This window comes from Schistocerca americana, chromosome 2 (assembly GCF_021461395.2).
Source record: "Schistocerca americana isolate TAMUIC-IGC-003095 chromosome 2, iqSchAmer2.1, whole genome shotgun sequence".
NCBI classification, from domain to species: Eukaryota; Metazoa; Arthropoda; class Insecta; order Orthoptera; family Acrididae; genus Schistocerca; species Schistocerca americana.
Window position 1 is genome coordinate 415,993,584 of NC_060120.1, and position 25,029 is coordinate 416,018,612.

Consider the following 25,029-nt stretch of genomic DNA (forward strand, 5'->3'; position numbering starts at 1 on the left):
GTTAGTATATGTCGGACTCGAGTGTCGCCACTATCAGTGATTGCAGACCAAGCACCGCCACACAGCAGGTCTAGTCTAGAGAGACTCCCTAGGACTCGCCCCAGTTGTACAGCCGACTTTGCTAGCGATGGTTCACTGTCTACATGTTGTTGTTGTTGTTGTTGTTGTTGTGGTCTTCAGTCCTGAGACTGGTTTGATGCAGCTCTCCATGCTACTCTATCCTGTGCAAGCTTCATCATCTCCCAGTACCTACTGCAATCTACATCCTTCTGAATCTGCTTAGTGTATTCATCTCTTGGTCTCCCTCTACAATTTTTACCCTCCACGCTGCCCTCCAATACTAAATTGGTGATCCCTTGATGCCTCAGAACATGTCCTACCAACCGATCCCGTCTTCTGGTCAAGTTGTGCCACAAACTTCTCTTCTCCCCAATCCTATTCAATACTTCCTCATTAGTTATGTGATCTACCCATCTAATCTTCAGCATTCTTCTGTAGCACCACATTTTGAATGCTTCTATTCTCTTCTTGCCCAAACTATTTATCGTCCATGTTTCACTTCCATACATGGTTACACTCCATACATATACTTTCAGAAATAACTTCCTGACACTTAAATCTATACTCGATGTTAACAAATTTCTCTTCTTCAGAAAAGCTTTACTTGCCATTGCCAGTCTACATTCTATATCCTCTCTACTTCGACCATCATCAGTTAGTTTGCTCCCCAAATAGCAAAACTCATCTACTACTTTAAGTGTCTCATTTCCTAATCTAATTCCCTCAGCATCACCCAACTTAATTCGACTACATTCCATTATCCTCGTTTTGCTTTTGTTGATGTTGATCTTATATCCTCCTTTCAAGACATTGTCCATTCCATTCAACCGCTCTTCCAAGTCCTTTGCTGTCTCTGACAGAATTACAATGTCATCGGCGAACCTCAAAGTTTTTATTTCTTCTCCATGGATTTTAATACCTACTCCGAATTTTTCTTTTGTTTCCTTTACTGCTTGCTCAATATACAGATTGAGCAACATCGGGGAGAGGCTACAACCCTGTCTTACTCCCTTCCCAACCACTGCTTCCCTTTCATGCCCCTCGACTCTTATAACTGCCATCTGGTTTCTGTACAAATTGTAAATAGCCTTTCGCTCCCTGTATTTTACCCCTGCCACCTTTAGAATTTGAAAGAGAGTATTCCAGTCAACATTGTCAAAAGCTTTCTCTAAGTCTACAAATGCCTTTCCTTAATCTTTCTTCTAACATAAGTCATAAGGTCAGTATTGCCTCACGTGTTCCAGTGTTTTTACGGAATCCAAACTGATCTTCCCCGAGGTTGGCTTCTACTAGTTTTTCCATTCGTCTGTAAAGAATTTGTGTTAGTATTTTGCAGCTGTGACTTATTAAACTGATAGTTCGGTAATTTTCACATCTGTCAACACCTGCTTTCTTTGGGATTGGAATTATTATATTCTTCTTGAAGTCTGAGGGTATTTCGCCTGTTTCATACATCTTGCTCACCAGATGGTAGAGTTTTGTCAGGACTGGCTCTCCCAAGGCCGTCAGTAGTTCCAATGGAATGTTGTCTACTCCAGGGGCCTTGTTTCGATTCAGGTCTTTCAGTGCTCTGTCAAACTCTTCACGCAGTATCATATCTCTCATTTCATCTTCATCTACATCCTCTTCCATTTCCATAATATTGTCCTCAAGTACATCGCCCTTGTATAGACCCTCTATATACTCCTTCCACCTTTCTGCTTTCCCTTCTTTGCTTAGAACTGGGTTTCCATCTGAGCTCTTGATATTCATACAAGTCGTTCTCTTATCTCCAAAGGTCTCTTTAATTTTCCTGTCGGCAGTATCTATTTTACCCCTAGTGAGATATGCCTCTACATCCTTACATTTGTCCTCTAGCCATCCCTGCTTTGCCATTTTGCACTTCCTGTTGATCTCATTTTTGAGACGTTTGTATTCCTTTTTGCTTGCTTCATTTACTGCATTTTTATATTTTCTCCTTTCATCAATTAAATTCAATATTTCTTGTGTTACCCAAGGATTTCTACTAGCCCTCGTCTTTTTACCTGCTTGATCCTCTGCTGCCTTCACTACTTCATCCTTCAAAGCTACCCATTCTTCTTCTACTGTATTTCTTTCCCCCATTCCTGTCAATTTCTCCCTTATGCTCTCCCTGAAACTCTGTACAACCTCTTGTTCTTTCAGTTTATCCAGGTCCCATCTCCTTAAATTCCCATCTTTTTGCAATTTCTTCAGTTCTAATCTACAGGTCATAACCAATAGATTGTGGTCAGAGTCCACATCTGCCCCGGGAAATGTCTTACAATTTAAAACCTGGTTCCTAAATCTCTGTCTTACCATTATATAACGTCCCCTTTCTGAATTCTCATTCCTTGTCATTTTCCAGACCTCATGTCAGTATAGTTCTTCCCTCCTCACGCCTGCCTGCGTGAGCTAAAACGCGCGCATTTCGGCCTCCTCTAGTAACACTGTGTCGGCTCTTCTGCCAACACAACACATGCGATCTGATCTTTAGCGCTACGGTCGTCCGTTTGGCCAGTGCTAAGATCGCCCGGTCAACGTCTCCTCTTCCTCCCATCACCCCTAAGACACAAGCACCTTCATCAGCTTCTGCCACAACTAAGACTCAGAAGTCAGATGCACGGGCCTTCAAGAAGGAACCGTCCTGTGAAGACTTCTTATATACCACGAACTCCCAGCCATCGACCAGTACTTCGACTGAACGACCTTCCAAGAAGGCTCATTGGAAGAAAAGTTCTCCTTCTCCGCCACGGCGCGTTTCTTCTCCTGTGCCACCCAGCGGTTGCCGCCCCAGGCCGTCATCCGTTTCACCTGGCCACACTGCTGGTAGCCGAACATCTGGCCGTTCACCGGCGGAGGAAGCTCCCCCTCCCGACAATCTTAACATGGTGGCCGACGAACCTATTGAAAAAATGGACAATGACTCTCCTCCTACTGATAGCGGCAGCAGCGGTCGCTCGAAGCCAGGCCCTCAGCGGCCTTCGAGGTGACCCCGTCTTGCTTCTCCTTTTTCTTTTTCTTCTCACGGTGGCACTTCTTCATTGGAATATTCGCAGCATTCGCTCCAACCGAGAGGACATAAAGTTGCTGCTACGCTCGCACTGTCCGCTCGTAGTAGCTCTCCAGGAAACAAAGCTACGCCCCTGCGATCGTATTGACTTGGCACACTATACCTCTGTGCGTTTTGACCTACCCCCTGTGGCAGGTATTCCAGCTCATGGAGGGGTTATGTTGCTGGTCCGGGATGATATCTACTACGATCCCATCACATTGCACACCGATCTGCAGGCAGTTGCCATCCGAATTACTCTCCCCACTTTCACATTTTCCATTTGTATTGTTTACACTCCATCGTCATCTGCCGTTACTAGGGCAGACATGATGCAAATTATTGCTCAGCTACCTACACCATTTTTGTTGACTGGAGACTTCAATGTCCACCATCCCCTTTGCGGCTCTCCAGCATCTTGCCAGAGAGGCTCCCTGTTAGCAGACCTTTTCAACCACCTCAATCTTGTCTGCCTCAATACTGGCGCCCCTACTTTTCTTTTGGATACAACTCACACCTATTTCCATTTAGACCTCTCTATATGTACTACCCAACTTGCACGTCGGTTTGAGTGGTACGCTCTTTCTGATACGTATTCGAGCGACCACTTCCTTGTGTTATCTATCTCCTGCATCATACCATATCTCCATGCTCAACTAGTTGGAACATCTCCAAAGCAGACTGGGGGCTCTTCTCTTCCAGGGCTACATTTCAGGATCAAAACTTCACAAGCTGCGATAGTTAGGTCGCACACCTCACGGCAGTCATTCTCACTGCTGCTGAATATTCCATCTCTCATACTACTCTTCTCCACATCGCGTACCGGTCCCCTGGTGGACTGCAGCATGTAGAGACGCTCTACGTGCTCGTCGACGTGCTTTACGCACCTTTAAACGCCACCCTACGATGGCGAATTGTATTAATTATAAACGATTACGTGCGCAGTGTCGTCATGTTATTGAAGAAAGCAAGAAAGCCAGCTGGGCTGCTTTCACAAGCTCCTTCAACAGTTTTACTCCTTCTGTTGTCTGGGGTAGCCTGCGCCGGCTATCTGGAACTAAGGTCCACTCACCAGTTTCTGGCTTGACGGTTCCGAATGACGTCCTTGTGGCCCCTGAGGATGCCTCCAATGCCTTCGGCCGATTTTTTGCAGAGGTTTCGAGCTCCGCTCATTATTACCCTTGAGGGTCATGTTCCCACATGCTGGTGCGAATCTATTGTTATCCTGATTCCTAAGCCGGGGAAGGACATGCGCTTGCCTTCCAGTTATCGACCCATTTCCCTTACCAGCTGTGTCTGTAAGGTGATGGAACGAATGATTAACTCTCATTTGGATTGGCTGCTCAAATCTCGACACATACTTATCAATGTACAATGTGGATTTCGTCGACGCACTCTGCTGTTGACCATCTGGTTACCTTGTCGACCTTCATTATGAATAAATTCTTGTGGAAGTGCCAGACAGTGGCAGTGTTCTTTGATTTGGAGAAATCTTATGACACCTGTTGAAAGGGGGGCATTCTCCGCACCATGCATACATATGGGGCCTTCGTGGTTGCCTCCTTATTTTTAATGGATTGAAAGTTCAGGGTACGTGTGGGTTCTGTCCTGTCCGACGCCTTTCACCAGGAGAATGGGGTGCCACAGGGCTCAGTTTTGAGCATCGCTCTCTTCGCCATAGCGATCAATCCAATAATGGATTGCCTCCCAGCTGATGTATCAGGCTCCCGTTTTGTGGACGATTTTACCATCTACTGCAGTGCGCAGCCTACATGCTTCCTGGAGCGCTGTCTTCAGCGTTGTCTTGACCGTCTTTACTCCTGGAGTGTCGCCAATGGCTTCCTTTTTTCTGCCGAGAAGACAGTCTGTATTAACTTCTGGCGCTACAAAGAGTTTCTCCCACCGTCCTTACATCTCGGTCCCGTTGCTCTCCCATTCATGGAGACAACAAAATTTTTAGGTTTTACATTTGACAGGAAACTTAGCTGGTCTCCACATGTGTCATATATGGCAACCTGTTGTAGTCGTTCCCTAAATGTCCTCCGTGTTCTCAGTAGTACGTCGTGGGAAGCAGATCGAACCATCCTACTTTGCCTATATCGGTCGATCATCTGCTCAAAGCTGGTTTTGTATACTCCTGTGCACAGCCGTCCATCTTACGCCGCCTCAACTCTATACAACATCGGGGGTTACGTCTTGCGATCGGAGCGTTCTATACTAGTCCCGTCGAGAGTCTTCATGCTGAAGCCGGTGACTTGCCACTAACCTACTGGCGCGATATACTGCTTTGTCGGTATGCCTGTCGGCTATTATCAATGCCCGACCACCCATCTTATCGTTCCTTTTTTGATGACTCTCTCAACCATCAATACGGGTTGTATGTACCTGCCCTGCTACCCCCTGGAGTTTGCTTTCGTCGCCTCCTTCAGCAACTTGATTTTCCACTCCCTGCAACCTTTAGAGTGGGCGAGAGCCAAATGCCACCTTGGCTCCAGGCTCAGGTTCATGTTCACCTTGACCTCAGCTCGCTCCCAAAGGAGCTTCGGTATACCGCTCGCTTCGTTCGAAGTTTATTAATACGATCTTCATTTATACAGATGGCTCTAAGGCCAATAATGGTGTCGAGTGTTCTTTTATTGTCGGGGCCCACAGTTTCAAATACTGGCTCCATGGCCATTGTTCGGTCTTCATACCTGAGCTATTTGCCCTCTATCAGGCTGTTCTTTACAACTTCCGCCACCAACATTCTGCTTATGTCATCTGCTCAGATTCCATGAGCACCATCCAGAGCCTCAGTGATCTGTATCTGGTTCACCCTTTCGTGCACCGGATCCAACGCTCTCTTCAGCAGCTGGCAGATGACGGTTCTCCGCTTACCTTTATGTGGGTTCCTGGCCATGTCGGTATCCCTGGGAACGAAGCTGCAGATGCTGCGGCCAAGGCTGCGGTCCTCCAGATCGGACAGCTCCTTGTTGTGTGCCTTCATCTGATTTTAGCAGGGTCATTTGTCAGCGCATTTTATCGCTGTGGCATGCTGATTCGTCTACACTTACTGAAAACAAGCTTCGGGCCTTGGACAAACTCTTCACACCCTTCTCGGCGGGAGGAGGTTTTTTTGGCCCAGTTACGAATTGGACACTGCCAGTTCAGCCACCGCCATCTGCTGACGGCTGCGCTGGTGCCGTTCTGCCCATGTGGACAATTGCTGACGGTACGCGACATTTTAATGTCTTGTCCAAATTTTAATACACTGCGCATTGATCTTGGCCTGCCATGTACTCTGGATGAAATTTTAGCGGATGACTCCGGAGCAGCTGCTTGCGTTCTTCGTTTTAGCCATTTGACAAACCTGTCTAAGGACATTTGATTATGCTGTTTTCTTTTAATCCCTTCCTGTTAATGTGCCTTTTATAGTGTTGTCCTTTTTAGTTGCTGTTTTCACATTCTGCCTCGCAGTGCATTCATTATTTAGTCTGGGCACTAATGACCACTGTAGCTGTGGGGGGGGGAAAAAAAAAAAGAAAAGAGGCCTTGTGTAGAACCCGTTTCCAGCGATGTGGAAGGCATAGTATACCGTTAGCAGAGCCTGTTCTGTTTATGGTGCAAATGGAGTGGTCTACTGCCTGTCACATCTTTGTAACAGTTCTGAAGTGAATGCCAGGAAGGGGTTCCTTCATCTTCGGAATCAAATCAGAGTCACAAGGATTTAATTCTGGGGGATTATGGTGGATGGTACAGTTCTTTCCAGTCCCATCGACCAAACAGAGCATCCACAGCCCTGCGCTGTATGCACCCACACATTGTCGTGGAAAATGATTCGTGGGTTGCGCAGAAGGTGTCGCCGCTTCTTTCGCAGGTGGCGCTCCAAAAACGAACAGTAATACTGTGCATTGACGGTCTTTGCAAAAGAAGTGGCGACACTTTCTGCCCAACCAACCCATCATTTTGCACTGGGTTCAGATGCAAATATTGTGAAAGGGTCACTTCAGGAGATCTTCTCTCTAGCACAATGGAAAGAACACGTTTCTCCACTAGAAACACCTTGTTGTATCTCAGAGTCGATTCAGCAAGGGGTGAAAAGTAAGGTTGAACTTCATCAAAAATCACATGCAATATGTTAGTGTCGCAAGATGGTACAGCTTGTTAAATGCACAGTACTGGGTCAAGCAACAGTGGTGATTGGCAAATTGGTGCTGATTCACAACTAACCATGAAGACCTATACAGTTTTCATCTAAACATGTCCTTCTATGAAGTTGCTGGACAATGGTTTAATCTGATATTGCAAACTTCATATATGATACCTGTATATATTGTACAGGAAAGGAGGATTTTGTCTCAGAAGTCCTAATGGAATAAAAACAGAAATACCTATTCCTTGTAAATTTGAAGAGTTGTTTATTCAATATTGAAAAGAAAACATGGAGCAAGGTATTGTGCTTTGTAAATTTTGTGAGTTGCAACCAAAATGTTACATTACCATTGGAGCATCTGGGAGACATTCAGTATGCATTTGCACAATCCATTGAAATATGAAGCTAATGCTTAACATGAGGCAGATTGACACTGACTACAAAGCTCTTGTTGCCAAGATTGTCTGTAATTTGGATGCTAAGGATTGCATGTTTTAACAGTGTGAAAACTGGCCAGGAAGAATAGAATTAGAGAAATATTTAACAGAAGTTTTTAAAAACTATGATTTTGACTATGTGATAGAATTCTAACAATGGATCCACACTGATTGTGATGAACTGGAGCCAAAGCAGCTGTCAGTTGAAGAATTAAGTGAAAATTTGACTGCCAAAATTTTGAAGCTTTCTAGTCACCACTATGTTGCGAAACACCAGATTTGTCACTTGAAGAAAATCGAGGAAAATTTGAAGCCCAGTGAACTACCCATTCTAATGCATTTTGTGGAAAATTATTCTTTCATCATCCAAGATGCTGTTCAGGTATATCACTGTGACAAAAAGCTGAAGAAGTAAAGCAACATATTGGCGTATGCATTATCAGTGATTGACACCATTACCGTGCACACATTTCTGACAAAATTAATCAGCAATTTGAAAAGTATGAGGGAAGTAGTAGTACATATTCACTATTTCAGTGATGGTTCCACTGCTCAGTACAAGAATTACAAAAATTTTATCAGCCTGTGCTACTGCAAAAAGCTGAATGATTCTTTTCTTTTTTTTTTCACAAGTCACATTAAATCTCTGTGTAGTGAAGCAGCTAAATGCTTATCATCAATAGCCTGCAATAAACTGCAGACAATCAAATTTTAACCCCAAAGGTTTATTCAAATTTTGTGACCAACAAGTACAAGGAATTGAGTTCATTTTTGTTACAAACCAAGAAACAGAAGATGAAAGAAAGCTACAGGAACAAGAATTTGCAAATGGCCATGCTTTAGCTGGAACAATTTTTGCCAGTGGATTTGAACCACATTCAAGTTGGTCATGCTTCAAGTGATTAAGCCTTATTCCTGGCCAGTATATCGCCTGCATCTATGACAATTGCTGGTGGATTGGTAATGTATGTGAAGTTGATATTGAAGAACGTGATTCCCTGGTCAGTTCATGCACCCTTTTGGTCCACTATGTATGGTCTATTGGCCTGAAAGATAAGATCAATGTTGGCTTCCTGAACAGCATATCATCATGAATATTGCAGCCGCTTCAGGAACTAGAACAGGACATCAGTACAATTGTCCAGAAGCCATGTTGAATAGTATTGAAGAAAAATTTAATTCCATGAAGCAATAATTTGAAATAGCACCCCCTTGAGCACCAGTGTGAAGAGACCCACATATTAGCTTGGGAACCAGGACAAGAAACCCACGAGGCTTTGGAACCTTGATAAAGAAACCAGCAAACAGCCATCTACATGTAACAGAATAAGGCATGTTTGACAACATCATAATACCCCTTTTGCCTTTGCAACCATACACAGTCACTACCAGGATAGGTAAGGAAACTAACTCAACTAATGGTTTTGAACTGGTCGAATAAAATTTTCTTGGTTGTCATGGCTAGTTGGAACATCAGCATTAAGGTATCAGTTGTCATTGTTGCTTGTCTTGAAGTTATGGGTTTAGCCACCTGTACCATGTTGCAATCTTAACATATTACATATGACTTTTGTTGAAGTTCAACCTCATATTTGATACCTTTGCCGAACTTACTCTAAGATCCAACAGGATATTTCCAATGCAGAAAATTGTTCTCTTTCCAGTGGTGCTGGATGAAAAGTTTCTGAAATGATCCTTTTGCAATATTTACATCTGAACTTGCCATATTTATTGTAATTTTAAATTCAGTGCCATGTTTGTGACTGAGTATAATCAAAAATATTTGATTAAGCACGAAGATATGCTGATAGAATCATGTCCCAGGCTTTGTCAACAATTGTACCGAGTTGTAGTTCCTCTGTATTTTTTCTTCTTCAAATATCGTACTCCAAAGAGGGTCAAAAATCTGTGCATTTTTCTCTGCAGGTTTTTTGAACCCCTTTCATACATTGTGCTGGTTCACAAAATGCTTCACATTCTGTCACATTGTATTTTTCTGACTCACAGGTAAAAGTTAAGCAAGATCAGAAAGTAAGAATTTCCTTCAACTTTTATAGTCCTGTCTTCCTTAGTTGCATGTAATATTACGGTATATTAATAATTTTTACTTATGGACCATCTGACAGCAACTGAATAAAACACAATTTTAGTGCCCTATGCGTTTCGCCTTTATTTTTCTGCAAGGCATCATCAGTGGCCTGGAATGTACATATGTTAGCTATTTTATTTACATTTTGTCATTTTGCCTATAGGTTATAAACAGTTCTGGTGGTTGGTATTTCCTATTAAGTAGTAATGTTTTGAACTGTACTTACAAGTTGCAACAGGAGCGTAATATGTAGGAAATTGTCCACGCAACCTGTAAGTACAGTTCAAAACATTACTACTTAATAGGAAATACCAATCACCAGAACTGTTTATAACCTATATGCACAATGACAAAAATGTAAATAAAATAGCTAACATATGTACATATTCCAGGCCACTGATGATGCCTTGCAGAAAATAAAGGCGAAACGCTTATGGCACTAAAATTGTGTTTTATTCAGTTGCTGTCAGACGGTCCATAAGTAAAAATTATTAATATACCGTAAGAATTTCCTACTTGCTTTTGTACTGTAATAAGTGTTTCAAACATTGGGTTTTGTACACTTTCGTGCACATTCGTCGAAAAGCCATTCAAATAGAAGTCCACTGTTTCTTGTATACTTAAGCTCACGATTTAAAATTTTTCACAGTTTCATTTCTAGGATAGGTCTACACCCACAATAAGTTTCAGGAAACTTGAAGCTCAAGAAGCGGAAGGCGCATGATCGCTTATGGAATGACTCATAGTGATGTCCAGATAGTTTTGATCAGATGCTGTACATATTGAAGCTTGTTAGGCAATTCCTAGGCTATATTGGAAATCAGTGGATACTGGTTGTGCACCGTGACATTTGAGTATTCAAATGTAAAGGACAGCAGTGAGTCGCAGAATCCATATTATACTACATATCTAGGTTTCAATTTTTTACATAGTCAGTGCACCAATGATGACTATGTCATGGTTGAAATCTAGATCTGCTATAAATTATGGATTCTGCGACTGACTGCTGTCCTTTAGATTTGACTATTGTAGCCAACTATTATAAGAACAAAAACAGTTTCAAGGTTTGGTTACACATTACTACACTAAAATTGTGCCATAGTTAAGTATTATGCAGCAATCACATTGTGTACTATACATCATGTGGTTCTTCTAAGAAATTATCTCTGGAGTATAAGTCAGCCAATAAAATAGCCTTTTTTTCCTCTTACACAGTATTTTCTTTCATATTCCTACTATTCTTTACTTAAAACTGCCCCCCCCCCCCCCCCCCATCTTTAATAGCTGCCTTGCTCCACTTGAGATTTTCTTTTCATTTTCTGTCTTCATACGTGCAACATAGTTTGTTGTTTGCATTTAAATACTGTGTCAAATAATTGCCTCTTTAATGTATATCTGTATGATCTCCGCTATCTGTTAGGCTAAAATTGTTGCTTAATTTAATCGAATAGACATCGCCCTTCTGATGAGTCAGTGTCTTTCTAGCTGCACATCTACTTTTATGTTGCCTATTTTATGAAAAGGACAGGTTGCTGCTCACCATATAGTGGAGATGTTGATTCGTGGACAGGTGTAACAAAAAGACTGCTAAACAAGTAAGCTTTTGATCAAGACACTTTCTTCTGAATTAGACAATACACACACACACACACACACACATTCACGCTGATGCCAGTCTCATTTACATGATCACTGTGTCTGACTGTTGAGGCCAGACTGCGAGTGACAGCACATGATGGGAGAAATAACCTAGGTGGTGGGGGTGAGGCTGAGGCTGAGGCTATGGTGGGGGGAGGGGGGGGGATAGAAGTGTGACAGGAATGAGGTGGAGAGAGGGTGGGGCAGCTAGGAGCAGTCAGGAGGTTAGACAGAGGGCAGGGGGGGGGGGGGGGGGGGAGTGAGTGCAAAAGGAGAGAAGTGAAAAAGACTGAGTGTGCATTGGTAGAATAGAAGACTGGATAGTGCTGGGTTGGGAACAAGGAAGGGGATATGTGGGTGAAGAAACAGTAACTAACGAAGGTTGAGGCCAGGAGGGTTATGGGAACATAGGCTGTATTGCAGGGTGAGTTCACACTTGCACAGTTCAGAAAAGCTGGTATTGGTAGGAAGGCACAGGCTGTGAAGCAGTCATTGAAATGAAGAACATTGTGTTGGGCAGCATGTTCAGCAACTGGGTGGTCCAATTGTTTCTTGGTCACAGTTTTCCAGTGGCCTTTGGCCATTCATGCAGGCAGAGAGCTTGTTGGTTGTTATGCCCATGTGGGTGTGACAACCAACAAGCTGGCTATCCACATGAATTGCCACTGACAAACTGACTAAAAGACAGCTGGACCACACAGTTGCTGAGCACGTTGCAAAGACAACATTCTTCATTTCAATGTCTGCTTTAAAGCTTGTACCATCTGGATCCTTCCTACAAATACCAGCTTTTCTGAGTTGCGCAGGTCGGAACTCTACGTGCAATATATCCTACACTCTACTAACCCTGCTGGCCTCACCTTCGCTAGTAACTGTTCCTTCAGCCACCTGTCCCCTTCCTGGTTCCCACTCCAGCACTGCACAACCTACTACTCCACAATTCCACAAGCGCAGCCACAGGATTTTTACTTCTTTCCTTTTCCACTCTCCCACCCTGCCCCCCCCCCCCCCCCCCCCCCCCCCCGCTCTATTTAACCTTCTGACTGCACCTAGCTGGCCTGCCCTGCCCTGCCCCCAACTTGTCTCTGTATGCTTTCACAAAAAGCAATTTACTATCCCCTTGTTTCTCTCATTATGCGCTATCACTTTCAGTCTGGTCTCCCGCTGCCAGTGACATTGGCCATGTGTGTATGAGTTGTGTTTGCATGAGTGTGTGTGTGTGTGTGTGTGTGTGTGTGTCTGTGTGTGTGTGTTGCCAGGTTCAGAAGAAGGCCATTTATCTAAAAGCTTACTTGTTCAGCAGTCTCTTTGTTGTGCTAGCCTCTAACAACATATTAACTATATTATGAGTAGTAATCTATCCCTTTCGTAATATTTTCATTATTCCACCATGGATTTTCCATTCTTTATATTGCATCTTACACATCTTGGATCACTCCAAATTCCAAAGTTAATTAGGACTACCACATACCGTATCTTTCTTTATTGTTTAATGAAATGTAGGCAGTTTTGTTTCATTTGATGCTTGTCAACATTGTTTTCTATTTGTTTTCTACTGGAAGAATGTGTTACGGGTGAACAATATTCTGCATGGCAGATTATACTGATGTATGACATATGTCATGTATTACATTTTTATTTATATGTTTATATGTAAGACTGACTAAACTGCAATTTTTTTCAGTGGTCGGAGGATGAGTAATGGAAACTGATGATTGTAGAACCAAAAGAATGCGCGGAAGAGCTCGAGGACGTGGTAGGGGGAGGGGAAGGGGAAGGGGCAGAGGACGTGGGAAGAAGGCAATAAAGGTGAGTAAATGTATGTATAGGTTAGAACTTTGATATTGTATTAACATATGAAATAGTGGTCTTATGATATTCGCACTGGCCAGAAATAATTTGAATAGAAGAGATTAGAGGCTGACAGACACACATTGTAGATATCACCCATACAAAATACTAAGTAAGAAGGATTTTATTTCAAACTGAAGTTTGACGTAATTATTCTGTTTAGCAGTTTACCCCATAGTCTGGGCTCTATTGGATAATTAAATAATTCAGTGATTCACAGGTTATTTGCCCAATTTTTATGCACAGGCATGTTGTAAAAACCAATTTGCTGGTTGAGTGACTGTATTTGATTGGTATATGTGTAAAGCTACATATTGACCCTTTACAATGTATTACAAAGTAGGGAAAAAAATGAAGTCCCATGCTTCTTGACAGAGCATAGGGGAACGACACGGGAGACCCGCACTGCCGCACTAGGCAAGGTCCTAATGGAGGTGGTTTGCTGTTGCCTTCCTCCAACCATAATGGGGGTGAGTGATGATGATGATGATGAAGACGACACAACACCCAGTCATCTTGGGACAGGTGAAAATCCCTAATCTCGCCAGGAATCGAAACAAGGACCCCGTGCTCGGGAAGTGAGAATGTTACCGCGAGACAACAAGCAAAGTACACCATTTTAAACTTGGTAACATAAAGAACATATTTACACAAATTATGCTATTACTCGGCAAAAATGCACTGTATGCCCAGCAATAGTGGGAGCTAACTTTGTCATGTGGCTAACTGTAGCCACATTCCATTTTAAAGTAGTGTTTGTTGTTTCCTTGTAGCACAAATGCAGAAAAAGATTACAATTGTAACAGCTTGCTGTTAATGTCAATAGTTTTACTGATGATTTCAAGAAGTAAGATGCTGTAGTGCCAACAGACACGATGATAAAATGTTCAATCAGATGATGAGAAGCAATAGTTATGTAAGTCAGCAGTGTGTAAATTACCGGAGAGAGGGGGACATCATCAACTGGAACAGGAGTCAGGTATCCGCCTGAAAGCGGAAGAAGCAAACTACACACCCTAAATGTTTCTGTGATACTACAAATAAATATATTATTAGGAGCAATTTCTTGAATATTATTAAAAATACAAGGCATTAAAATCTTTGAAAAAACTTCCCAGTGTTGTTTTGCACGGAAGTGGACTTGCAGGCTAGCAAAGAAACTCAGAGACTAACTGTTCCATAGTTTTAAAAGGTATCAGAATAAATAAGCTGCCTTGTTGGAACAAGAGCACATAATTGCATATGACATTAGATTTTTATGAAAAATAGAGTGCCAAAATTTAAGTAGCCAGTTGTCAAGCTGTATGTACAAACAAACATGCATGTTGTATGCCCCTACATTATGCGAGCTGGACCCACAATGCTGAGATTCTATTTCAGCAGGTGGACTGGGTTGGGTGTGTGTTGTGGTGTTGTTGCATTGGTTGTGATAGGTAGGAGAGAGGGAGGAAGGAGACAGTAAGGGGGTTTGGGCGTGCGCAGCTAGCAGCTTGGAGAGAGGCAGAAAGCAGGTTTGCTGGCTAGGAATGCAGGAGGGAGAAGGGGCAAGTGCATGTGCTAGTCATGTGATACACGGGTAATGTAGCCAGTGGGATGCGGCACACGATGAACAATGGTGACATGGAGATGTGGATTGGGAGAGGGTGACAGGACAGTGAAGAGTACCGTATTTACTCGAATCTAAGCCGCACCTGAAAAATGAGACTCGAAATCGAGGAAAAAAAAATTTTCTGAATCTAAGCCGCACCTGAAATTTGAACTCGAAATTCAAGGAGAGAGAAAAGTTTTAGACCGCACTTCCAAATCGAAACAAAGTTGGTCCATTGTAACATGAGCACAATTGGGGTCGAATGGATCAAGATAGAGCTTCAGTAGTTTGGTTCGAGTCGTAAGCTTAAGAGTTAAGCTTTACCAAGTAGCCATTGCTATGTGTCAGGCGCCCCATCCATATTTATACAGGTATCATTCCTTTTTCACTTGCTTCGTCTGATTTGAATCAATTGCTTATTTTGCTTTGATCTGGTAAGTGCCGTTCTCTTTGTTATAGGTGTTTACCTCACTCTAAGCTGAAAATGCATTATTGTAGTGTGTCATGCATTGTTTGTCGCATTCTGATAATGAGTGTTTACGACCTGTCGCCGATCGCTGCATGGCTTGCTTTTGTGCACGTACTGCGGCTTACATAAAAAAATAAAATCAAATCAAATTTAAAAAAAAAATTGTTGTTACTTACACTGCTGCTTTCTTTGATAATGATGAACAAGAATCAAATAATAGACTGCGTATGATAGAAGATGTTCTGAATGAGAGTTTGGTGAAAATTTTTATTCGTTTGAAAACCTTGCAGGTGCCTGTTTAGTACATTACATTCTGCACAGAAATTAGATTCATCTTAGATTTAAAAATCTAGTCAGTTTCCGTGCTTCATTTCTGACTGTATCACTATTCAGCATAAGAATAATGCGAATATAAACATGACATGATATGTATATTCTTCCGCATTTGCTGTTGTCTCACTCTAGTTTTGTAGTTCATTTGGCAGACAGGATTTAAATGAGATAGCAGCAAACACGAAAGAATACATGGCATAATGTTTATATTCTTCTACCTTTTCTTTTAATTTATTTACCGACGCAGAGGTTTTGGCGCCAGTATTTATCTTTGTGCCTGCAAAACATGCCTGTGTAGCGCTACATGTATTAGATGGCAGAAGTTTGTTGTGGCGGCACCTACCAACATTTTTCAGAACTTCCGCTTACTTTGCACTCGATTCTAAGCCGTGGGCAGTTTTTTGGATTACAAAAACCGGAAAAAAAGTGCAGCTTAGATTTGAGTAAATACAGTAGACAGTGTGGGAACAGTGGGTTTACAGAGATTGAGACCGGGATGGTTAAGAGAGCGAATGGTGTATTGCAAGGATAACTCCTGTATGTGTAATACAGAAAAACTGGTGGTGGAGGGAAGGATCCAGATGGATCTGGTTATGAAGCATTCACCAAACTCCAGTGTGTTGTGCTGAACTGCATTTTATTCCACTGGCTGCTCAGCTTTGTTCTTGGCTACACTTTGGCAATGGCTGTTCATTCTGGTGGACTGCTGGTTGGTTGTCATACTGACACAGAAAGCTGTGCAGTGATTGAAGCAGAGTTGGTTATGACGTTGCTGTTTGCACAGGTTGCCCTACCTCTGGTGATATAGGATAAGCCTGTGACAGAACTGGAGTAGCAAGTGGTGTATTGGGCAGGTCTTGCACCTGGGTCTTCTACAGGAATAAGACTGCTGTGGCAAGGGGGTTGGGATTGGGTGTGGGAGTAACAGAAGGATAGTCCAGTGTGTATAAGTTGGGTAAGTGATGGAATAACACTTTAAATGGCATGGAAATGATCTTGGGTAAGACATCCGTCATATTTGGGCATGATGATAGAACATCAAATCCCCAGTGAAGGATATGCTTCAATTGTTCCAGTCCAGGGTGATATTAGATGACGAGGGGATGCTCCATTGTGTTGATTCTTGGGTGTGGTGGGAGGATTAGATGTGTTTGAGGAAATCTGTTTGTGGACTAGATTGCGGGAGGTAGTGCCTGTCTGTGAAGGCTCTGGTGAGACCTTCAGCAAATTGGGCAAGGGAGTTCTCGTCACTGCAGGTACACTGTCCATAGCTGGCCAGGTAGTATGGGAGTGGCTCTTTGGTGTGGAATGGATAACAGCTGTCAAAATGCAGGTACTGTTGGTGGTTAGTTTGTTTAATATGGACAGAGATGTGGATGGAGCCCTCGGAGGAGGTTGAGGTAAATATCCAAGCAGGTCGCATATTGGGTTGTTGAGGAGGACCAGGTGAAGCAGAAGAGAGAGAAAATCTTTAGGTTGTGGAGGAATGAGGATTTGGTGTTTAGGCACTGAGTCCAGATCGTAAAGGTATCATCAATGAACTCGAACCAGAAAACGGCTTGGGGTTTTATGAGGCTATGGTGGTTTCATCTAGACAGCCCCTAGAAAGGTTAGCATAGGAGTGCACAATGTGAACGCACTTGGCTGTACCGCATATTTGTTGATATACCCTTCCATCAAAGGAGATGCAGTTGTTTGAAAGGATATGAACAATGCAGGGGCGCAGAGGTTTGTGTATGGAGAGGGGAAGGGGGGGAGGGGACACTCTAGCTTGACAAAGGATTCATTTCCTTTTTCTAGAATGTGTGCCTGTCGGCGACTCAGTGCTTCTGCTGCTCAGTATGTGGTCTCATTTTCTCCTGAAGTATTTACAAAAAGTGCCATTTAACATTTTGTTGTTGGCCAAACATGCAAATTGGCCTTTGGACTGTCATACAGAAGACGGTTGTTTTCCTTTCCACAAAAATATATAGTGACACTACTTCTCCTGATAATTCCATTGACAAAATTTTGAGAGAAAATGGGTCCATCCATACTGTCTAGAACTAAATGCTATAGAATTGGTCTGGAATCTTGAAAAGAATACGAACCGTTGTCGTAATCATCAAACACCTTACTCTAGAAGCTGAAAGAAATGATTACTGATGCTTTAGCTGCTAGTAAACAAACATTGTGTCACCAGACATGGTGAAAGCCTTTAGATGTAATACCATTTCAATTATTTACTTGTCAGTTCTACGGCTTTTATATTCAAGTAGCTTCTCTTTTGCCCGCACAAGGTTGAACAGACTTCATACCAGACCTTTCAATCAAAGAGCAGTCTGACATGGTCTCTGAGAATTAAACCCGCCATGCTCAGAACCAGAAACATTAGCCACTAGAGCACAAGGTTACTCTGATTTAGTTGTTGTGACATTAGGTTTCACTAACATTAGAACACTGCAAAAAAAAAAAAAAAAAAAAAAAAAAAAAAAAAAAAAAAAAAAAAAAAAAAGTTTGTGATGACTACTGGAAGAGAAATACTTTGGTGAATGAGACTATTGAAAATATAATAAAATTTATTTGGCACTGAACTGAACAAAAAGACAGTATTATCTCTTGTAACTGAAACAGCAGACAACAAATATGTGGATGCAGGTCAGGGATCTAGCAACATCACTGGGTAAGATAGTTTTACCGATGCTGTCAGTGAAGTGGCATTAACAGCAAAGTTGAGACGTTCTGTATGTCCTGTTTCTGTCCTTATTCTTCATGGACTCTTTCGTTCAGTGGCATGTACAGAAGTGTAGTGTCTGACAGGGCTACTCTTGTAAGAATACTGGAGTGTACCCTATTATTACCATCCATCCCTACTTCTTGGATGTATATCCAATTGTGCCACACTCTGGCCAGGTCTTCTGTTCTTTTCACCAGTTAATTAGAGTGAAACATGCATAAATTCAACAACAAATGTAAGCAAATTTGAGTAGTTGATAGGCACAAGATTAAAAACAGTTACTAAGCCTTTGGATGATGTGATTCTACAGAGCCAAGTAGTACATAATACCTGCACAGCTACATTTCCCTAGCCAACATTAGCACCGCATCTCAGCCGGTGTGAGGAGGGAAGAAATGTTGGCGTGGGAGGGGGGTTGAGGTGATTGGAGGGAACAGTTGCTTATGGCAGAGATGAAGAAGCAGCAAGTTCAGTGTATAGTTCTGTAGCACTGTTCAGCCTTCCACATGCAGGCAAGGTGACATGTATGTGGTGCACAATGACATGGAGAAATGGACTGGAAGTGGGGAGAGAACAGAGGAAGAGAGAGAGAGACTGTGGAGTGGAAGGTTTGAGTGTAGAATGAGTGAAGTGGGGGCTGGGGTGATGTTGGTGAGGGTCAGGGGCTTGCAGAGAGATTGAGGCCAGGAGGACTGTGGAATCAAAGGCTGAGTTGTAAGAATAGTTACCTTCCTTGTAGTTTAGACCCTAACTTGACTCATCTGGCACTCACACTCTTTGTTCCACAGTCTCCCCTTCCTCTTTTTATCTTACCCTCCCGGCACACTCCTCCGCATCATTGTGCACTGCACACAACTTCCCCTGTGTGCAGCCATAACAAATTCTCTAGGGCAACATTCATATCCTGTGTGCCTGTTCCATTCCTTCACCCTTCCTCAACCCTCTTTCCTGCTCTTTATCCTGCTCCCCCTCGCCCTCTCCACCTGACAAAACCCCTCATCCCAGTTGAGCTGCATGCCAGCGCAATGTAATTGCTCCCACCCATTCACCCCCTCCTCTTCCCAGCTCCTCCTATAAATGGAATGCCATTCAGATTATTTTTCATCACAGTATTTAGGAATAGCAGGAATTTTCTTCTGCACTCGTGATAAACTTGATGTTGCTGTGTATGCTCTCAAGGGGTTACTAGAATTCCATGAGGTTTCTTCATGATGCAGTTTCTTCCACAAGTTAGTAGAAATATCATTGTTTCAACTGTGCAGTTTCCAGAACTGTCTCTTTGTGGTGCTCCATATAAAGTCATTCCATTTCTGGAAATAAGTCAGAAGTGCATGTCAAAACAGTTTGTGTCCTCTGACAGATGCCCATCAAGGCATGTACAATTTGGTTTCTTCAGATGTCAGTTAGGGCTACAGGCACCTAGCATTTACAGTATTGGATGGATGTGTGAATGCTAGTGCATTGGTCTTCACAATACTATATAACAGAGTGTTGTGCAGAACTCATATGATGTGTCTACTTAGACCATCAGGCAAGTCTGCAGTTGCAGACTAGTTTCATCGAAGGAACATACATTAATCTTCGAGCAGACCAAGATGCTCTGTTCTGCTGTCACTTTTGGAACTTGGTCATTAATGAGGCAATAGTAATAACAGTAAACAATAATCGTTTCAATCAGCATCTTGCTTTCATACAATATTCTGCGTGGGATCCTGCAATAGTGCAAAATCAGTAAGAACACACATGCTCAACAGTGATGTATGCACTGAATACTTCATACTAGGAATGAATGAGGAGAAAGACTAATTGAGTTCTGTAATAAATTTCAGCTAGTAGTAGCGAATACTCTGTTGAAGAAACAAAAGAGGGGAAGGTACACTTGGAAAAGGCCGGGAGATACAGGAAAATTTCAGTTAGATTATGTCAAGGTCAGACAGAGATTCCAAAATCAGGTACTGAATTCTAAGGTGTACCCAGGAGCAGATATAGACACAGTTCACAAAGTAGCAGTGATAAAGAGTAGACTCAAGTTTTAGAGCATACTGAGGAAAAATCAATGAAGTGGGACACAGAAGAATGAAGAGATATGCTTGAAGTTCTCGTAGGCTATAGATATTGCGATAAGGAAAAGCTCAGGTCAGATAAAGAGGAATGGCCATCTCAGAAGAGGGCAATCACAGAAGGTGAAAAGAAACATAGGTACAAAGGAGAAAAATGTGAAGAAACTATGGATAGCAAAAGAATTACTTTAGCTAATCAACGAAAGAACGAAGTACAACAATGTTCATGAAAATTCTGGAATACAGAAATACAAGTCACTTAGGAACAAAATTACAAGGAAATGCAGGGAAGCTAAGGTGAAATTGCTGCATGAAAAATTTGAAGATATCGAAAAAGAAATGATTGTCGGAGTGAATGACTCAGTGACTCAGCATACATAAAAGTCAAAACAACCCGCAGTGAAATTAAAAGCAAGCTCGGTAACATTAAGAGTGCGATGGGAATTCCACTGTTAAATGAAGAGGAGAGAGCAAATAGGTGGAAAGAGTTCGTTGAAGGCTACTTTGAGTGGGAGGAGTTGTCTGATGACGTGATAGAAGCAACACCAGGACTTTGGGAAAGTAGTAGGGTACCCAAGAATTTATACAAGATCATTTCCTGTAGAAATTTGGCACTTCCCCTCAATATGATGAGTGGAAAAATTGTCAGCACGTTGCTTGAGGGCCACATGGTACTCAGATGATAACCTGAGAAAATTTCATCAGTAGAATTTCCCAAAAGATCCTCCATTTGAATGTAATTAACTGTTTCATCAAGTAAAAGAAAAGAGAGAGATTCCACACAGGAAGAAAAGTTTACAGATGCTAATGTATAAGGTTATACCTAACAGAAAAATGTCAGTACTGCCAACACGCGCGCACACACACACACACACACACACACACACACACACACACACAATTATAAGTATGTACACTGTTTTAACTTTCAGTACTCATAGGTCCTTTCATGGGAAGGAAAAAGGGATGGATTGGAGAAGATTAAGAAGTAAGGGCATGTTATTCAGAGCCCAAGATGAGAAGGAACCACCTGTTGTGAGGACAAGGCTTGTCCTGAAGATAAGTACGGGCCAGCAGGTTTCTCATGGTTTCATAATTTGCTCTCCATTTCCATATTGCTGATGTGAGGGAAAGAACAGAAAATATTCCACTGCATAGCGACAGATTTTGTCTTACGATATTTAGACCATTGTTAAGCCATTCTCTGCCATCATCTTCCTTTGAAGAATGGTCACCAACAGAGTTTCTTTCGAGCCTGGATGGAAAGCAATAAAATTCAATTACAAGCATTGGGCTTCACAAACAGCAGCTGTGTCACAAATTTTAATGCCATTCAGTCAACTTTAAGTGGTTGAACGAAGACGTAAAAGAAATTTCTCTCTCATAAAAATAATATTCATTCAAGAACTTTCTCAAAATTATCTGTGTGTTATTGGGGATGGGGGGGGGGGGGGGGCAACAACAAGAGGAATATACAGTGCCACTGTGCTAAAAATAGTCTCAGATCTCTTAGTGGGATACCTAGAGTTGTAATGTTGAGGAACATCGTATGCATTATACTTTACCTCCTTGGTTTTTCATTTTGTTACTGTCTGTCATATCCAAGAGCACATCTGGTGCCCAATTGAATGGTGTCCTCAACAAGGACAAAGCAAATACCAGTCTCAGCACATATTTTACATTTGCATGTACCACAATTCTAAAGATGTTACAAGTAGTCATTTAGACAGGGGGGAGTGGGGGGGGGGGGGGAGGAGATCACATTGTTGTTGTTGTTGCCATGATTTGCAGTTCAGTTGTGTATTTTATTCTGTACAAGATTTAAGGTTTCTCAAACAGAACTATTAGTGATTCAGACTTTCCAGGATACTGAATTGCTGTCAAATGAATGGTTCACAGACAGGCATGTCAGCAATTTAAATATCTGTCTGGTCATCCATATTTAGATAGTCCGTGGTTTCCCTAACTCATTTATGGCATAAAGAAATTGCCACAATAGCGCTTTCGAAAAGGACATACCAATTCCCTCCTCAGTCCGTCTCCAACCTGAGTTTTTTATGACTCCAACCTAGATGAGAAATGAACCTGTAATTGAATCCTTTGCAAACCCTAATTCTCTATAGCTGTTTTAACGATTTATCACATTTGACAGGTGCCTTTGTAGTCCCCTACTGATTTTTCCACCATTTTATTAGTACTGCTCATCCCTGGAGTGGAGCAGTTTGCACATTAATTCTCGTGCAGAGGATCCAGGCTACTGGGAAAAGATTTAAGCACATTATCTGGCTTCCGATACTAAAGAGGTGGACCAGTCCCCTACAATGAAGCAGTCTCAATTGTGTATGACTGCCATGGATTTTTCCTTGGTGGAAAGACTAGAACAGTGTGCACTCAGCCTCATGATGCTAATTGAGGAGTTAATTAAATGAGAAGTAGCAGCTCCAGGGTCTGAAAAGTTGACAATGGCCAGGAGAGTGGTGTACGGACCCCAGGTCCCTCTCTACAGCATCCTGAAAGATGCCAGATGGCAAAGGAGATCGCGGGGCGTAGTGGTAGAAAACTAGCGTGTCCATCAAAAAGTTAGCTTCTATACCTCCTCCTCCATGGTAAACTGAATTTTTATGTTAACTTTATTCTTTTGTTCATGAAAAAGTTCTTTTATGACTCCACAATGCAATCGCATCATCCACATAGTGAAAACAGATGTTTGACTTTTTAATGGCCATGCCTAGTGCCTGTGCTTCAGATTGTACCACAAAAGAGTTAAACAGCTCCCAGTCATGATTCTATCCATTTGTTCATAATACTGGTCATTCAGTTTAAGTACATAGTCATGGAGTTAATTGGAGAAGAAATGGAATATATCAGAACTTTGTTAGAGAGTGGATGATCGTCCTTACAAATAGAAAGGTTATTGTAAACATCATGGAGGGTCTCAGTACCATACATCCGTCCGAGAAATCTAGTACCTGTCATTAAAGTTGTCATTGACAGTATAGAAAAGGTCTTGGAAACAGTGGCATGTTATTGTAGTGCATAAACCCATGATCCAGGTGCAGGAATATTTGTCAGGCTGAGATGCTTGACAAATGCAGGAAGGTACAGATATATACAGAATATTGAGCAACTGTGGACCGTTATACATGGATAATATAAAGAGAGTAGTGAAAAAGCAAAGGAGAAACTATTAGATCAGCACTGTTGGAACACATTTTGCAGTGAGGAAACCACAGGATTCAATTTGATAAGATCCAAGTGCTGACATCGACAGGCTGGTAGATAAGCTGCTCAGAGAGACAATAAAGATTGCCAAGCACAACAGTTTTAATGTTACTGGGAAAAGAGTTAAGCACATTATCTGGCTTACAGTATAAAAGAGAAGGTGCACCAGTCCCCTACAATCGAGCAGTCACAATTGTGTACAACAACAGCCAGCTATACTTGAATTTCAAAAACATGTCCTGCCCAACCACAGATTACCTCAATTTCAGTCAGCAGTAAGCACCTGTCTACAGTGAAAGGTAACTATAATGACCCCTCCACCTTCTCAAGATGTCCTACACAGACAAAGACATTGTGTTTACCAAGACATTCGTTGATCAAAATATTGTAGCATGGAAAATTTTAATATTTTATTCTTGTAGCAAAGAACAGATGGCAAAGAAGAAGAAGAAGAAGAAGGTAATGTATTGTAAAACCAATTAATTGTTATACTCCTTCTATTCAGGTAATTGAAAGTGATGAGGAAGAAACTCCTCTTCAGGCACCAGAAGAAGTGACAGAAGGAAATGAAGAAAACTTGCAGCCTCCAAAAAGTAAGTTACTTGTATACAACATCGAAGTGGAAAATATAACTGTCCATAGTTACATGTGAACCTCATAAATTTTAAATCAAAGTGCTGGAGTGGCTAAGACATTGAATTCATATTTTGGAGACATAAGTTTCAAATTACTTTTCATCTATGCAGATTTATATTGCCGCATTGTCTTTCAACAAATTCACAGGTGATTGCTGTCCCAACCATTCTTCTGTGGAACAAATGCTGTTTCTCTGATAACCTCAATGTCAACCATTTTCTAGCTTGCAAAAAGTAGCTTGCACACTTTTGAAGACAAACAGTTTTGAGCAATGCTATGGAAGAACAATGTACTGACCTGAAGCTGGAACAGTCAAGGATACATTTAATTGTGGGGAGCCAGAGTGTGTCTGGTAAAGTGTTTCCGGTTGTGTGAAGGTGTAATATTTAGCAGGCCAATGGAAACTTATGAGGAGTTTAAAGAGTGAATTCTAGAACATTCGGTGTAGAAAGTACCTATGCAAATTTCAGAACATGTTGGATTGGAATGAGTTGGGCTGAAGCTATGTACTTTCTTAAAAGAAAAAAAGGTTAGTTTAGATATTGCCATCTCATCACACATGCCATGATGGCAACTGTAAAAGCTATTCACACTTGAAATTTTTGTATTACCAAGCAAAAAAATGTTTCCAGTTTTTATCACAAGAAAGGATGGAATGGTACATATCCTGGTCATTTTTGTTGGTGTTTGTTTCCACTCCAGTAAGCTGTATGTGGCTGCTACTTGTTCAATGCAGGCTTTAAGTGGCC

The 25,029-nt window shown here is 41.9% G+C and overlaps 1 protein-coding gene across 3 annotated transcripts in view; it reads left to right on the top strand.

The window, feature by feature from the left end:
* The window catches only part of LOC124595647 (E3 ubiquitin-protein ligase Hakai), a 69,761-nt gene that overhangs the window by 16,515 nt on the left and 28,217 nt on the right, over nucleotides 1-25,029 (top strand). For all 3 annotated transcript variants that reach the window (XM_047134482.1, XM_047134483.1, XM_047134484.1), the window contains exons 2-3: nucleotides 13,090-13,214; nucleotides 24,150-24,237. In XM_047134482.1, the coding sequence (XP_046990438.1) occupies nucleotides 13,107-13,214; nucleotides 24,150-24,237 (196 nt within the window). In that variant the 5' untranslated portion in view covers nucleotides 13,090-13,106. The remainder of the gene's footprint in view (nucleotides 1-13,089; nucleotides 13,215-24,149; nucleotides 24,238-25,029) is intronic.